The sequence below is a fragment of the Acomys russatus genome, chromosome 12 (genome assembly GCF_903995435.1).
Source record: "Acomys russatus chromosome 12, mAcoRus1.1, whole genome shotgun sequence".
NCBI lineage: Eukaryota > Metazoa > Chordata > Mammalia > Rodentia > Muridae > Acomys > Acomys russatus.
In genome coordinates this window covers 59,162,801-59,178,038 of record NC_067148.1, presented here as the reverse complement: position 1 = coordinate 59,178,038, position 15,238 = coordinate 59,162,801, and the positions used below count along the sequence as shown (strand labels likewise).

The 15,238-nt window shown below is 46.2% G+C and overlaps 1 protein-coding gene across 2 annotated transcripts in view; it reads right to left on the bottom strand.

The window, feature by feature from the left end:
- Positions 1-872: 872 nt before the first annotated feature.
- LOC127196634 (myomesin-1) overlaps positions 873-15,238 on the bottom strand; it is a 166,541-nt gene continuing 152,175 nt past the window's right edge. For both annotated transcript variants that reach the window (XM_051154495.1, XM_051154496.1), the window contains 8 exons: positions 14,867-14,954; positions 13,859-13,897; positions 13,659-13,764; positions 9,161-9,324; positions 6,763-6,799; positions 6,156-6,178; positions 4,701-4,756; positions 873-1,181 (listed from right to left, as the gene is read on the bottom strand). In XM_051154495.1, coding sequence (XP_051010452.1) covers positions 888-1,181; positions 4,701-4,756; positions 6,156-6,178; positions 6,763-6,799; positions 9,161-9,324; positions 13,659-13,764; positions 13,859-13,897; positions 14,867-14,954 — 807 coding nt within the window. In that variant the 3' untranslated portion in view covers positions 873-887. The remainder of the gene's footprint in view (positions 1,182-4,700; positions 4,757-6,155; positions 6,179-6,762; positions 6,800-9,160; positions 9,325-13,658; positions 13,765-13,858; positions 13,898-14,866; positions 14,955-15,238) is intronic.

The following is a 15,238-nucleotide window of genomic DNA, read 5'->3' as shown; positions in this document are numbered from 1 at the left end:
AGGATTCTGGTCCCGATCCTGGCAGATGCCAGCCTTTTGATCTGGAACTCTGGGGCCTCTAGAACCTCAAGAAATTAGTCTCTTTTCATTATAAGTTACGCTGTTTCTGGTGTTCTGTCACAGCAGCATTAAATGGACTAAGATACCCACCTTTGGTAGGAGAAATAAGGAGAGCTCTTCAGCATTACGCCACCTTGTCATAAACAGTTGGCACACTTCAAACAATGACTACTCCATCTTAGTGACAGAATGTAGCTAAGTGTTCGGATACGCAGTGTCAGTGTGACTCAAACTCTGAGCCCCGGGTGGCCCCAGATGTCTTATCTGACCATTTCCAGAAGGTACCACTTTTGCCCTAAGGGTGTAAACCAGAAGCTATAGTAATGTCAAGGAAGTGGTGGGAAGGCCCCAACATGGTGAGGATCAGACAGACACAAGGGGCGAGAGGAAAGTAGGAGACTGTTTATTCACCCTGGGGGAGGCCATATCACAAGGCTGCCAACAGAAACGGACCATCATCACAGTAACAGTGGCCAACGACACTCACGGCCTTAACAGAGGCCCGGTGTGGACACAGTCCCTAAGGAACTTACAGCTAAGACAGCACACGCTTCAGACTCTGCTGCGCGCACCCAACATGCTTCCAGCATTCCCTGCCTTCTTCCTTGGAATCATTTCCAAAGCTTTTCACTATGTAAACTACAGATTAAACACCCTTGCAGTGTCATTCATTGGTGCCTCTTCTACATGAGTAAGAAACGCGACAACTCCCTCCCGAGCCAGCACAGGAGATACCAGGAGGACTTCCTCATCTGCAACCCATGTTCACAACAACAGCATGGCCCGCTGGCCCTGGCTCTCCTCCTCGCAGCCTCCCCAGCCTCCACTCACTTGGACTTCTGGTTGCCCTTTGGAGGCTCCGAGGTGCCCTTCCTCGCCTCCTCCTCTGGGATGAACACGCTGACCGTGAAGTCGCTGGTCTCCGAGCCATACTTGTTTTTTACCACCAGCCCGTACTTGCCAGAGTCGGCGGTGCTCACGCCCGAGATGGTGAAGAAGGCGGTCTTCCCGGCCTCAAACCTGAGGCTGCAGTGGTCATCCGAGGCCAGTGGCTTCTCGTTTTTCAGCCAGGACACCTCGGGGGTCGGGTCGCCCCACACATTGCAAGTGAGATTAAGTGCCTGCAAGACAGGTTATGGGGAGGAAGGTGGTAAATCAGTTAATTATGACCCAGCTTCATAGCCGAGGTAACTAGGAGGTACCCAGGCTGGGTTCTAAGCAGCTGTGTCTGCACCTGTGGGCTGCGTCAGAGAGAAACCTCATGGCATACGCGCCACCTGCCCATGTATGTGTTTCATCTGCATTACAGAGCCCAGGTGTGGAGCGGCGGCAGCTGCCCTACACGCTGTAACTGATCTTCTTACTCCATTTTCCTCATTTTCTTTAGCTCCCAGGACCCCGTCCAACCTGTGCTGGCACAGAGGTGCTTGGCCCAAAGGCTGCCATTTTGCTTTGCCTCACTAAGAGAATGTAAGGTTCACATGCACCTGTGAGAGGAGACTGTAGAGGCTTGCGACTGTGTTTAAGATCGTTCTACTCAGTGTTGTGTTTCATACTTAACCACCATAGGCAACAGGTCCATCATCACGGGCTCCCCTGCACTGTCCTTTCAAAGATGCATGACCTGCCCCAACGTCCCAACCCAGTGTTCTTCTTTAAAAATGTATCTTTTATTTTTGAAATTATGATTTCATCATTTCCCTGTTCCTATTCCTCCTTCCAAACCCTCCTGCATACCTCTCCTAGCTCCCTTTCAAATTCATGGCCACTTTCTTCATTAACTGTTGTTGTTGTGTATATGTGTGTGTATACACACACATGCACACACACACACACACATTCCTAAACACTGCCTGCTCGGTCTATATAATGCTCCTTGTATGTGAGTTTCTTCAGGGCTGATCATTTGGTATTACACAACCAGCTGGTTTTCTCTTCCCTGGGGAAGACTCTTTCTTGGTCTCTCAGCATTTCTTAGCTGCCTGTGTAGGGTTGGGGCATCTTGGTTTTTCTCCACTCACTTTGGCATGCTCCTTGCTCAGCTCACATTTTGAGGGTCATGTTGGTGAGACTTTATAGGTGTAGCGTCTGGTGTCATAGGAGGCAGTCTCACAGCAAACTCCCTGACCCCCGGCTCTTCCTGTCGTTCGCCCCTCTGCGGCTGTGATTCTTGTGCCTTATGTGTGGGAGTCATAGTGTAGCCGTAGCCATTGGGACTGGGGTCCATGTCATGGCATTTGATCATCAACTCTGTTCTCAGTCTCCTGGCACTTCAAACTTGTTTTATCAACACAACTTACAGTACGTGGATGTTCCAGGCTGCTTCTCTGTGTCCACATAATTCCTTGCAAAAGCACCCATGCTGTTGAGCCAGCCTCTTGGCCCTTTGCTGCTGACTAGGGCAGCAGTGTATGTGTGTGTCCCTAAGGCCACATGTACTGTCTTCAGTGTGGGGTCATCATAGACAGAGTTACTGTGAACACAGCACAGGCTTTCCAAGTCTCTGGGATAAATGCCCAGGGTTTAGTCACTGGGCTGCATGATAAATATATGATTCATTTTTCTCCCTAGGAATTGCTAAGCTTTTTTTTTTTTGCTAACAGTTGGCATAGTTTTGGCTTCCATCTCACCAACAATGTATAAGTAATTCAGTTTCCCCACATCTTTGCCTGCATCGTGTGTCACTTACCACCACAGTTTAGGTAGGTGTGTTATACTCAATGTGTCTTTTACACACTACACACGGCCAGTGGTACTGAACTGTGTACTCCTGACTGGGGACTAAGTTGGCATCACTAGGAAAGGCATGTTCTTTAAAATACCTTCCCAGTAGATCTAAGCTGTCACCTCCTCTGTGGGAGTACAGTTGGGTAAATTACAAAACCTGCTTACATCTCATCATTTGGCACAGTTTTGAGGCAGGATGTGTATGTAGCTCAGGCTTGACCTGTGATCTTACTTGTGACTCCCAAGTGCTGGGCTTATAAGCATATGCTGCCATGTCAGTTTAAATGAGCATTTTTAGTAAATTACTCTATGCACATACTTCAGAAAGAAAAGTACACGCTCGCTGGGTAAAGATGCTTGCTGCCAAACTGGGCGACCCAAGTTCAGTCCCTCCCTTCCGTACTGTGGAAGGAGAACTGATAGCTGCAGGTTGTGCTGACTTCCACATACATGCCGTAGCATGTCCTCCAGTAAGTGAACACGTGCATCTAACAGTTTTAAGTGAGTCAAATCATTGTCACTAAATGCATCTGAAGAGACCAGGTTTATGAGTTTGGCAATCGGAGACTCCTTGGGATAAAATGTAACTACGTCAAACAGAAATCCCAGACAGTGCGAGCACTGTGGAGAGCTAGCTTCAGCCTTTAGACCTCAGCTGTGGATTCACGTACTGCCACACACCTCTCTCTTAATTGTCACCACTGCCCAGGGGATCCAACATCACTGAGTGAGGAAAGTGGAGAAGACAGGTAAAGGACAGACGCTGATCTCAAAGGTTCAGCTTAAAGTTGATGATGGCAGTTCCCACCTACAGAGCACTGCGCTGATGGAGACTACAGCCTTGTAGTTCCCACCTACAGAGCACTGCGCTGATGGAGACTACAGCCTTGTAGTTCCCACCTACAGAGCACTGTGCTGATGGAGACTACAGCCTTGTAGTTCCCACCTACAGAGCACTGTGCTGATGGAGACTACAGCCTTGTAGTTCCCACCTACAGAGCACTGTGCTGATGGAGACTACAGCCTTGTAGTTCCCACCTACAGAGCACTGTGCTGATGGAGACTACAGCCTGGCTTTGCAACCCGAGTTCTGCAGTCACCCCTCCCATGCCCACCATTGCAGACAGTCACTGCCCTTTCAGGTAGGAAAAGGTGTTATTCTACTACAGGTCTCTCTGGACTTGCACGCTGTATATTAAAGTAATTTTTCATGATATGGGATCTGGCTGTGTGCCCAAAGGTGGCCTTGAACTCTAGATCCCCTGCTGAGTTCTTAGATTACAGGGAGGTACCACTCTGCCTGGTTTACAGGTCAGACATCACACTCATTGCCTCTTGGAGTACAAGAAGCCAGGAAATCTCTCTCTCTCTTTTTTTCTTTCTCTCTCTTTTCCTTCCATCCTTTCTTTCTTTCTTTTCTTTGTTTTTTGAAACAGGGTTTCTTGGTGGAGCCTTGGCTGTCCTGGAACTCACTCTGTAGACCAGTCTGGACTCGAACTCACAGAGATCCCACTGCTTCTGCCTCCCAAGTGCTGGGATTAAAGGTGAGCACCACCACCACACAGCATAGGAAACACCATTTAAACACCAAATGGAAAGGCTCGTTTTCGCCGGAGACGGAGCCCAACATTTTTCCCTGGAGGCAGCATATTTCCCAGTAACCATGAGATGCTCAGTGTCACAGGCACCTTCCAGTGTGCTGGCATCATTTCTTTCTTTCTTCTATTATAGGGTAAGAGCTAATGTTTCCAGGTTCAGCCTGGCTGACTAGGCATTATGACTGGAATGCTGTACTTTTTACCTTGTGTTTGGCTATTCTGGTCAAGTGCAGACACAGGAATAAGACAGAGATGGTAGGGCCGCTGTGTGGGGCCTTGGGACCCGCTCCCCATGTGGAGGCACCCCATACTTACCTTGCCTTCCTGAATGGTGACAACATCGGGGAGACCACCCAATACCCGGGCCCGATCTGCAAGCACAGGAGTTCCTGGTTAGTCACTGCAGTGAGGAAGCCAATGATCATGGCCTCAAAGGCACTTCATGACACAGACCTCCCAAGTTAGTTCTTCCTGTCATGATGGCTACCTCACACTGACTTCAACATGCAACACGAGGAAGTGACTCAGTCTCTCCTGACTTTAATTCTTCTTTACTTACATACTGCACAGGCACAGTTGCCCAGAGCTGTGTGCAAAACAGCAGAGCTGTGTGCAAAACAGCAGAGCTGTGTGTAAAGCAACAGCTTGGAACGACTTAGTCACGTAAAGGCCTGCTGTATGATTTTCATGGCTACGTCCAGCTCTAGCCCATGGGTACCTCAGCAGGTCTAAGCTCAAGGAAGCAGAACAAATCTTTTTTTTTTGGTTTTTCGAGACAGGGTTTCTCTGTGTAGCCTTGGCTGTCCTGGACTCACTTTGTAGACCAGGCTGGCCTCGAACTCACAGCGATCCACCTGCCTCTGCCTCCCGAGTGCTGGGATTAAAGGTGTGCACCACCACGCCCGGCGCAGAACAAATCTTAATGCCCAGTCTCTGAGTTGGGCATGGCCTCTTCACAGTTTGCCTATGAGCAGCCCCAGCTGCACGATAGGAGGGCTGTGGCTGAGAGCTCCCAAGGCTTGTGCAGTCGTGGGCTCCCTGTGAGGCTCTCCTTAGATAGCGTCCTCTTCTTGGTCCCTGGTATTAGGATGAGAGACGTGCTGAAATCTAGGGTCGATGCTGTCGGCGGAGATGCACGCATGCTCTGGGTGTGACTGACTGAGCTCTTGATGAACGGCCCTTCTAACCCCAAGGCCTCCTCTCTAGCAAAGACACTGTGGTTGCCAGCCAGGCTCACATTCTATGTCCTGTTTTACTCAGTGTGTGACTTTTGAACCTTGTCTCTACAAATTAAACCTGAAAAGACAGTGTTCAGACTCTTTTTCTGTTCGTTGTGTCTAAGTTTCTTCTGATACGTTGTACCTACAAGTGACGAACACCGATCATATGGTTTGCAACCAAGAGATTTCTTAGGATGTCTGCAGAGGGCAAGAGCCAGATGTCATAACTGGGACCTTCCCACAGACATAAGACTAAAGTGAAAACATATGTAGGCCATCTACAATTTATAAAATAAAGGGAAAAATCCATTTTTTTCTTTTCCGAGACAGGGTCTCATTTTGTAGCCTTGGATGTCCTGCAGCTCCCTATATATACCAAGCTGGTCTAGAACTCACAGAGATCTGTCTGCCTCTGCTTTCCAAGTGTTTGGATTAAGGGTTATGTGACCAAGCCCCGTAAGAAAAGAATCCATTATCATCAGTAGATATGCCTAGAAATGACATTTGACATTGATTTGCCTCTGTGCTAAGTGTGAAGGCATTTACTTACTTTTTTCAGCAATGGCAGCTTGTCTGTGGTTGAGAAAGACAGACAAAAGTTGAATTAGTATCACTTCAAGTGCCCCCTCCCCCCACATACACACAGACACACACACACACATAGACACACAGACATAGACATACACATACACACAGACACACACACACACATAGACACACACACACACACAGACACACACACACACATAGACACACAGACATAGACATACACATACACACAGACATACAGACACACACATAGACACACACACAGACACACACACAGACATAGACACACACACACACACACACACACACACACACACACACACACACACGGGGGCAGGCCTCAGTGCAGGATTGGAAAGTTGCTCTCAATTATAAATCTGCTCTGAGTAACATGAAGAGCTGTGACAAAATTAGACTGCATTTAATACACAAAGGAGGGGAGGACGGCAGGCAGAGATGTTTGGCAGCTCAGCTAACAGTGTCAAGTGGGCTTTTCCGACACTTGCAGAAACAAAAGGCTCTTTCAGATACTCAGATAGACACATGGTGCACAGGGTTCCAGGAAAGTAACTGAGTAGAAGTGACTCTTGCCAGGAGCGGGAACTTACTTTAACCTCTGGAATTCAGCAAAGGCTTCATCAAATGCTTTTAAAGAAAAGAGAGAAAAAAAGAAAGTTAAAATTTTATCAGTCAGAATTGAAGCCACACAGGGCTGGTTAAAGTCACAAGGTTAGGACACTGGCCACCTTCCCATGAGACTGCCTATGGTATCACACTGCACTGTCAACAAGTCCTTACTTAAGGACTTTCTACGTAGACGTACGAAATAGATTGTAGAAGCTTTCACCTCAGCAAGGAGCCTTCAACCTTAAACAAAAAAAGGTATCAGTACCACTCAGGAAACAATATGGATGTCTTTCAAATAAAGGTGTGCTGTCTACACATCCTGAAGAGATAAGGAGACAAAGTGTTTCTTGCTAATTAGCCCTGAGCAGCCCCTGGCTAGACAGTACAAACACCTTCACATTAGGTTTTCTGCTCTGTGCAGGCAGGAAGTGAGCACGTTGTGTATGCCAAGACTGGCCTGAAATCCAGTGTGCAGAACAGAGCCCAGAGACCATATTTTTTAAATACCTTTTTTGTTAGCATACAAAATAATGGGTTTTGTTGTGACATTCCATACGTATATATCACCGGGCTTTGTTCACGTTGTCCCAGCCCCTCTGTTCCTCTTTGCTCCTCTCGCTGAAGCAGAGTGTCTCCAGGCATAGCGGAGCAGAGGTGGAAGCCAGAGAGATGAAAAGATGGGAATTACAGTGTTCTGAGACGGTCTTATTCCCATGACGTCAGGGGGAGACGCTTGGATGAAGCTCATGAAAAAAGGCAGCTTTGGTTAGAGATCCCTCCACCTCATCTTTCATCTCCTTTGTGGCTCAAGAAACACACATGTACACACACAGATGTGATTTATTTCCGTGTGTGTGTTGCGAGTGTGCCTTGGCTTGTGTGGAGGATCAGAACACAACTTTTAAGGCTCTGCTCTCCCCAGCTGCTCAGTGAGTCAGGGTCTCTTGTTTCTGCTGTTGATCAATTTACTCTGGGATGGCTGGCCTTCGAGCTTCCAGATGATTTTCCTGTCTCCACTCCCACCCTCATCTCTGGGCAGAAGTACCAAGATTATGGGTGTGTACCCCGACACCCAGCTTTTCGTATGTGCTCTGGGGACTGAGCTCGGTATCAGACTTCCACAGCTAGTGCTCACCCTATGGTGACATCTTCCAGCCAAGAATCATATTTTAAATGTAGACAGTATACTAACACACATAGAAACACACACACACACACACACACACACACACACACATACACACACGCACCCTTCAGTGAATGCTTAGAAAGCTGCTCTCTAAACTGTGAATCTATCCAGGGAGTTTAGCCTCCTTTGGTGACTTTGAGAAAGAAGAGAGGGACGGATATAGCCAGGGACAGGGAGAAACAGCATGGAATTTGCTTGTTTGCTTAACTTTGTAAGTTTTACTCAGTAATTGTGCACCACCTTTGATCTTTGCTTGTTGCGAATCATTTACTTGCTCCTCTTTTTACTTTCTTTTCTTCTCCATTTTCTCCGGAACCCCCAATCCTTCAGCAGAAAGCTAAGACACCTAGGACCCCTCGGACTTAGGCTCTCTGGCTTCCGTCTGTCCGCCAGCATTTCCTTTGGTTCTTCTCATTCGCTCCTCTCTAGTTTTGGACAGAGAAGCCCCTTTACTCTTTCCAGAGTCTGCCCTTTTCCGTCAGCCCTTGGTCTCACAGTGCCTGAATTCTCTCTGGAGCTGCGACAGGTCACTGAGTCCCCTTTATATCCGCTCTGTCTAGTCTAAGCATCTGCTTTCTTGGACTGGATGAGGATGCTCAGCTCTCAGTGCCCAGGCACAGCTGCTCTTCACTCTGCTCTTAAGGAGGTGCCCGAGAATCCACTGGCCTCCTCTAAGAACCTTCCTGTGACAGTGCGGTGTGCTCTCTCCACGTTTGCTGTCTCCATCTTGCTTTTCGTGGGTTGTCTGCTCTCTAAATTCTTGATGACTAAGACTGCATCACTATTAATAAAAACGCATCGGAGGCATTTAGCCTAGCTCCTGCATCTAGCCTAGCTCCTGCATTTAGCCTAGCTCCTGCATCTAGCCTAGCTCCTGCATTTAGCCTAGCTCCTGCATCTAGCCTAGCTCCTGCATCTAGCCTAGCTCCTGCATTTAGCCTAGCTCCTGCACTGGTCCTCAGCTGCCCAGATCTAACCAGAACCACGGTGTCACTCAGATAAGATGGCATATAATCAAACTGAACTTAAAAAAGCAAGACAGGCCTTCCAAAAAGACTGGGGCTCAGAGTAACTGACTGGAAGGGGCCCACACAGCCCAAGCATCACAAAACCAGCTTCCTCACATGACAGTGTAACAACGCCATTTCACTCCGGCCCCATCTGCAGTGAATTTGAATGAACGTGTTTACCTTGCCCAGAGAGATCCACGGTCTTCTGGTGTCCAGTCTTGCCATCGAAGAGCTCCATTACATATTTCCCTTTGTCGTTTGGGGTGGGCTCATTGATCTGCAGCCATATCTGCTCCCCAGTGACCCCACTCTTGACTCTGTCTGTGTACTTAATTCCAGTCCCACTGTTAAGGGAAGAACGCGTCATCACCGCTCCCTTCCATGCGTGCCAATCTTTCCTCTGCCTCTTACTAGGTGACAGGCCGCGGACCTTCGTGGGCTTTAGGGAGCATGAGACCTGCCTAGGCCGTCTGCTGCAGGGTGACTGTGGACTCCAGGGACTGGAACCGATAGCCTGAATATCTATCCACTAACTCACCACGGTGGCCCGGGGCCCAGTGTGGATGTCAAGACCAGTATGTCTCAGTGGCACTAACTGTCCTTGGTTTTGCCTGTGTTTATTTCTAGGATTAAGGGAATGTGTGAAGGCGAAGAGCCAAGCTACATACTATTTTGCTGCATATTTAACACAAATGCTCTGTGGCCAAACTGGATAAGTAAAAAAGCATAACCGCTACAGATGTAATGTTGCTCCAAAGCTACGTAAAACATATGTAAACAAAGCAGTTGGTGGTAGAGTCAAAAGTGAGTAAAAAGCAGAGTGTCTGTGAAGGCCAGTGAGGCACGTGCCATGGCCCTGTGCGACCTGCGCTATAAAAACACGACTGTTACAGAGCAGGCAAGGGCAACGGCAACCACACTTCGTGACGATTCGGTGAGACTGTGAGGAAGGCTTTAAAATGCAATATAAGGCCAGTGATAAGGTGCAGGGGTGAAAGTGCCAGCTGCCTAGTGCAGGGGTGAAGGTGCCAGCTGCCTAGTGCAGGGGTGAAGGTGGTAGCTGCCAAGCCTGGGAACCAGAGTAAGTCCCCAAAGTTCACATGACAAAAGAAATGTAACAAAAAATTTAAAAAGCAGTATAAAAATGACCGTATATGTACATATATTAAAGTAACAATAATATATGGAGAAAAATTAGAAGAAAATACTTTAAATGTGCATAAAGGGGCTAACAAAACTTTTGATGAACATCATATTTTAAATCTTTCTAGCTGGGCCAGGGTGGCACATGCCTTTAATCACAGCACTCAGGAGTCAGAGGCAGAGATCTTTGGGTCTGAGACCAGCTTGGCTTACAGAGTGAGATCTAGTACAGCTGAGCTACACAGAGAAACCCTGTCTTGAAAAAACCAAAACAACAACAACAAAACTTTTCTATTTTAGCTGGTATACGCCTGTAATCTGAGCACTTGGGAGACAGAAGCAGGCCAGCCTGCTCTACAAAGTGAGTACAGGACAGCCGAGGCTACACAGAGAAACCCTGTCTCGAAAAAAAACAGAGCAACTAAACAAATGAACGAATGAACAAACAAACCTTTTCCATTTTATAATATCTACAAATGTATTTTCCAAAAAAGCATGTACAACATTTATAGCTTAAATAGAAGTTTAAAATTAACTTAAAAAAAAAAAAACAAACATTTACACCAAAAAAAATTTAGCTTTCAATGAATAATATTTAGTATTTTTCTTATAACACTATATCTTATAAGGGTATTTGTTGATATATCCTTAGATATATTAGCAATTCAAATTATAGAACAGGGGTAAAGAAACACATCTGTACTCTGCAGATGTTAGTTCAAATGGTGGCTGTTTCTTAGAGAGTGGGACAGGAAGCAGATCTCTGCTTCGCTTGGTTTATTTAGTCTCTGGCTGGCTCGCACAATGATGCCTTCTATATGTTAGGTACTTCTGACAGAATGGATCGTATTGTTCTGATCTTTTATGAGAAAATGAGATTCATGGAACTAAGTGGCTTTCCACAGGAGATAAAGACAAAGCGGAAGCTAACACCCACGCTAAGGTGTGTTTTCTTCTCAGAGCTTTGTGCGGCAAAAAAATACATGAGAGACCCCTGTAAAGAGGTCAGCACTGTAGCAAGTGCATGCCTTGCTACTCCAACAGCAAGTTCCTTAAAAGATGTTTTCAATGCTCTCACTGCAAAAAATAATTATGTTTTTGTGGACTTACTTTAATTATGTGTATTATGCTGAGGCGTTATGTACACAGGAGCGCAGGGGCGCACAGAAGCCAGAGGTGTCAGATCCTCTGTAGCTGGAGTTATAGATGGCTGTGAACCACTTGACATGGTTACTGTGAACTGAACTTGGGTCCTCTGGAAGGTCAGTATGTGCTCCTAACCACTGAGCCATCTCTCTAACCCTTCAATAAATAATTCTTTTACAAGGGATGTAACTTAAAAAATACTACATTTATCTATTTAGTTATTACAGAATGTATGCGTGTGTGTGTGAGCGCACGTGTGTGTGTGTGTGTGTGTGTGTGTGTGTGTGTGTGTGTTGCCACAATGCATGTGTAGAGGTCAGAGAACAATTTGTTAGTCCTCCTCTCTTTCCCCCTGCATCCTGGGGACAGAACTCACGTCCAAGTACCTTTACACACTAAGCAGTCTCCTTGTCTCTAAGAAACAACGCTCTGATTGATGGCCCAGCTAATTTTGCTCCCCTCATTTTTTAGACTGATACATTGTAATGTCCTAGGTGTCACAGAGGAATTTCCTAGGATTTGGTCAGTTTTAAATTGTAATTACTTCTCTGTAACATTTCTGGGAAAAAAGGGAACAAAGCCTTCCACGTGGGCACTTTGCTACTTCTTACTTTTAGAACTCGAAGCACCAACAGCCCCGTCACATGCCAGCCTGACGTGAGCAAACACTAAGGAATGCTTTGTGCACCCGGATCTGGTTACTGTTCAACTTATTTTTTTTTCCTTTTTTTCTTTGTGGTGCTGGGGTTTGAACCCAGGGCCTTGTGTATGCTAGGCAGGTGCTCTACCATGGAGCTATACTGATACATGTTCTAATGGGGTAGCGTTGGGTCTGCTGTTGGGTTTTGTTTGCTGTTTTCAGACAGGTTGTGCTCTGTCTCTCAAACTTTCAATCCTCCTGCCTCCTTAGTACTGGGATTACAGGCATGCACCTATAGTCCACTGTCCTCAGCATTGTGTGACTTTTTTTTTCTTTTAGGCAAGACCTTGCTATGCTGCACAGCTGGAAGCTTCCTATGTAGCCCATACTGGCCTTGAACTCACAATCCTTTTGCCTCAACTTTCCAAACATGGTTATTACAGCTGTGTGCCACCATGCCAGATGTTGTCATTGTTAGGTCTCCAAGTGGCCCTGGCCACCAGTCTCTCTCCGCATCACCAATACCTGTTCCTGGGTCCCGGCTCCTCTCAGTACTACCCTGAACTCTGCAGCCCAGGGCTGGTTTCCCTTCCCTAGCCTCCGACCCTTACATAATCCAGCCATTCGACTGCGTGGTCCCTTGGTCTCCGTCTCTTGACTCCTGCTTCCTCTCTCGTCCTCTCTGGCTGTGCACGCATCTCTCTCCTCTCATGGCCTGGTTCAGTACAGACACTTCAAGATGCCTCTGGCTGGTTTCCCTCTCATATCTACGACACACTTTCTCCTCTACTAAACCTAGGAGTAGGCACGTCCTCATTCTTTTATTCAATCATAACATTTTCATACACATATATGCATGCATTAATAGTATTGCATGACAATCCTTAGTGTTTGTTTATATCAATAGACAGTTCTTTTCTCTCTTTTCTTTCTTTCTTTCTTTCTTTCTTTCTTTCTTTCTTTCTTTCTTTCTTTCTTTTTTATGTAGTCATGACTGGCCTGGAACTAACTCTGTAAACCAGGCTGGCCTCACACTCACAGATCTGTCTGCCTTCCAAGTGCTGAGGTTAAAGGTGAGCACCACTATACATGGCCTGCTTATAACTTTTTTATGTTAAAAACTTTCAAAATCCTTTTCTATAGCATTGTGAAATATATACAATGTATTATCACTAGTCACAGTCACTAGACTGTACAATAGCACAGGTATCTTGCTATATTTTGTACTTTAGTACCTATGATTAGCCTCTCTTTCCACTCATTCTAAGCTTTCTGTGCAGTTTGGAGGGGTGTGTGTGTGTGTGTTAAGTGTGTATATGTGTGCTAGGGGTGTGTGTCTGTTGTATGTACATATGTTGGGGAGGTGTGCACGCAAAGGTGTGTTACAATGAGATCTGAGCCCTGGAGCCAGACTGACTGGGCCCACACTTGAGTCACCTCCCAGAGCTTGAGGGCTGCCAGCTCAGCTCTGGATGCTTGGCAGAACACAGGTGGCCCGTACACGGCCACCTCACATGGAGGCTGCATTATAAAGGTGTCTGTGGATGACAGCTCCATCACAAGCAAAGCTGCGCTGTAGCCATTACTAGTGTTGAGGGGAAGAGCTAACGTGACATAAGGGAGGAGCCTCAGTGTTCGGTCTGTGCTCCTTCCTGAGAATGAGAGGACTGCTTACTTGAAGGGGGTGGGATTTTCATCTAACCCCACTGGGGAAATGACTACCTAGCAAGTCAGTTTGCATCTACTTACTTGTGGGACCAGTTAACTTTCAAATCATCCAGGTAGTAAGTGACAAAGGAGTAGAGCCGGATGCCCTCTGCTGTGCTCTGGATTTTCAGGTCTGTAGCAGACAGTGCTGAGGAAAAAGACAGCACAACTCATGCACCTGTAAGTTCATCCTGGAAGGAGCACACTGAAACACTCGCTGTGGTGAGGAGACGGCCGCTTACCTATCTTCCTGCATACTTCAGTCATCAGCTCTTGGAAGGCTGTAGACAGAGGGCCAGAGCCAAAATTTTAGCATGAGCGTATTCCATATAATGTCAAATTTCAAGCTGTTAGCATGCAAAAAGTCCCTGTCTGGTGACAGCCATTCAACAGAAGGTAAAGTTGTTGCCCCACTGATAATTAGTGGAGTTTTCTTGGGGGTGGGGGTGCTGGTGAGATAACTCAATTTTCATAAGGCTTTTAAAAGATTTCTCGTTTTGATCTACGTTTTTCTCGAATGGTTTGTAATTAATATTGTGCATACATGCTAGAAAAAGCTGCAGTGACATTTGCAGGAGGCTTTAAAATGCTCTTCCTTCTTAAGTCCCAGGAAGCCTTACTTTGGAATTCGGAAGCTTTCTTATCGGTGCCATGTGTGCATAATGGATTACCTGTGTCTGTTAGCCCCACCTCTACTGAGAGCCAGAAGGCAATCCTTCCAGCTTCTGTTGGCTGGCTGGCTGCAGTCCTGCTGTGTTGAGGAGGAAAACTGGGGGTATGGGGGCAGGGCTATAAGAAGCTTTGGGTTACCATGATATATTTATTCTGAGTGAGTCTCTGAAAAAAATGGGAATGGCTGCTTTGCTCTGCTAAAACTGGCAGAGCTTCAAACTTCATACATAAATCTTTCTTGCCACTCTTAACAATGAGCCTTTTTTTTTTTTTTTTTTTTTTTTTAGCATGCTCCTTACAGAAGGTTTTGGTTCTAGAACATTTTTGTAGAGTTGAAACAAAAATAACCTAAATTGGAAACAGACCTCTAGTGGCCTGTGGGCTATAAATTCTCCAAGGATCAAAAGTATACTTTTGATTTCTAGGAAGTCAAAAGGGAAAATGTTTTTGAAAAAGAACAGTAGTTTGATTTGCTGGGATTTCAGTTAAACAAAGTCAGTGGACACAACCCAGCCTGGGGCATCAACACTGGCAGCTGCAGAGGCCCTGAGAGAGACCGCAGAAGTTAGTAGGTTCACCTTCATCCACAAGTTTCAATCTGCTCTTATCTTTTCCTCGGTCGTCTTTCAGGATAACTTCATAGAACCCAGCATCTTTCTTGGAGAACTGAGGAGACAATGATGTTACAGTTTATCATAGCTCAAATCTGGTTGTTGCATTTGTGCGTGTATTGTGTCTCTGTGTGTTTGTGCATGCATGGGTGTATGAGTGTATGCTCATGTGTGTATAAGTGTATATTGTGTGGGTATACATGAACATGCATGTAACATGTATGTGGAGGCCAGAAATCAACCTTGGATATCTACCTTGTTTTAACTTTTTACTTTTATTTTATGTGTATGAGTGTTCTGGCTGCACATATGTCTCTACACCATACGCATGCAATAACT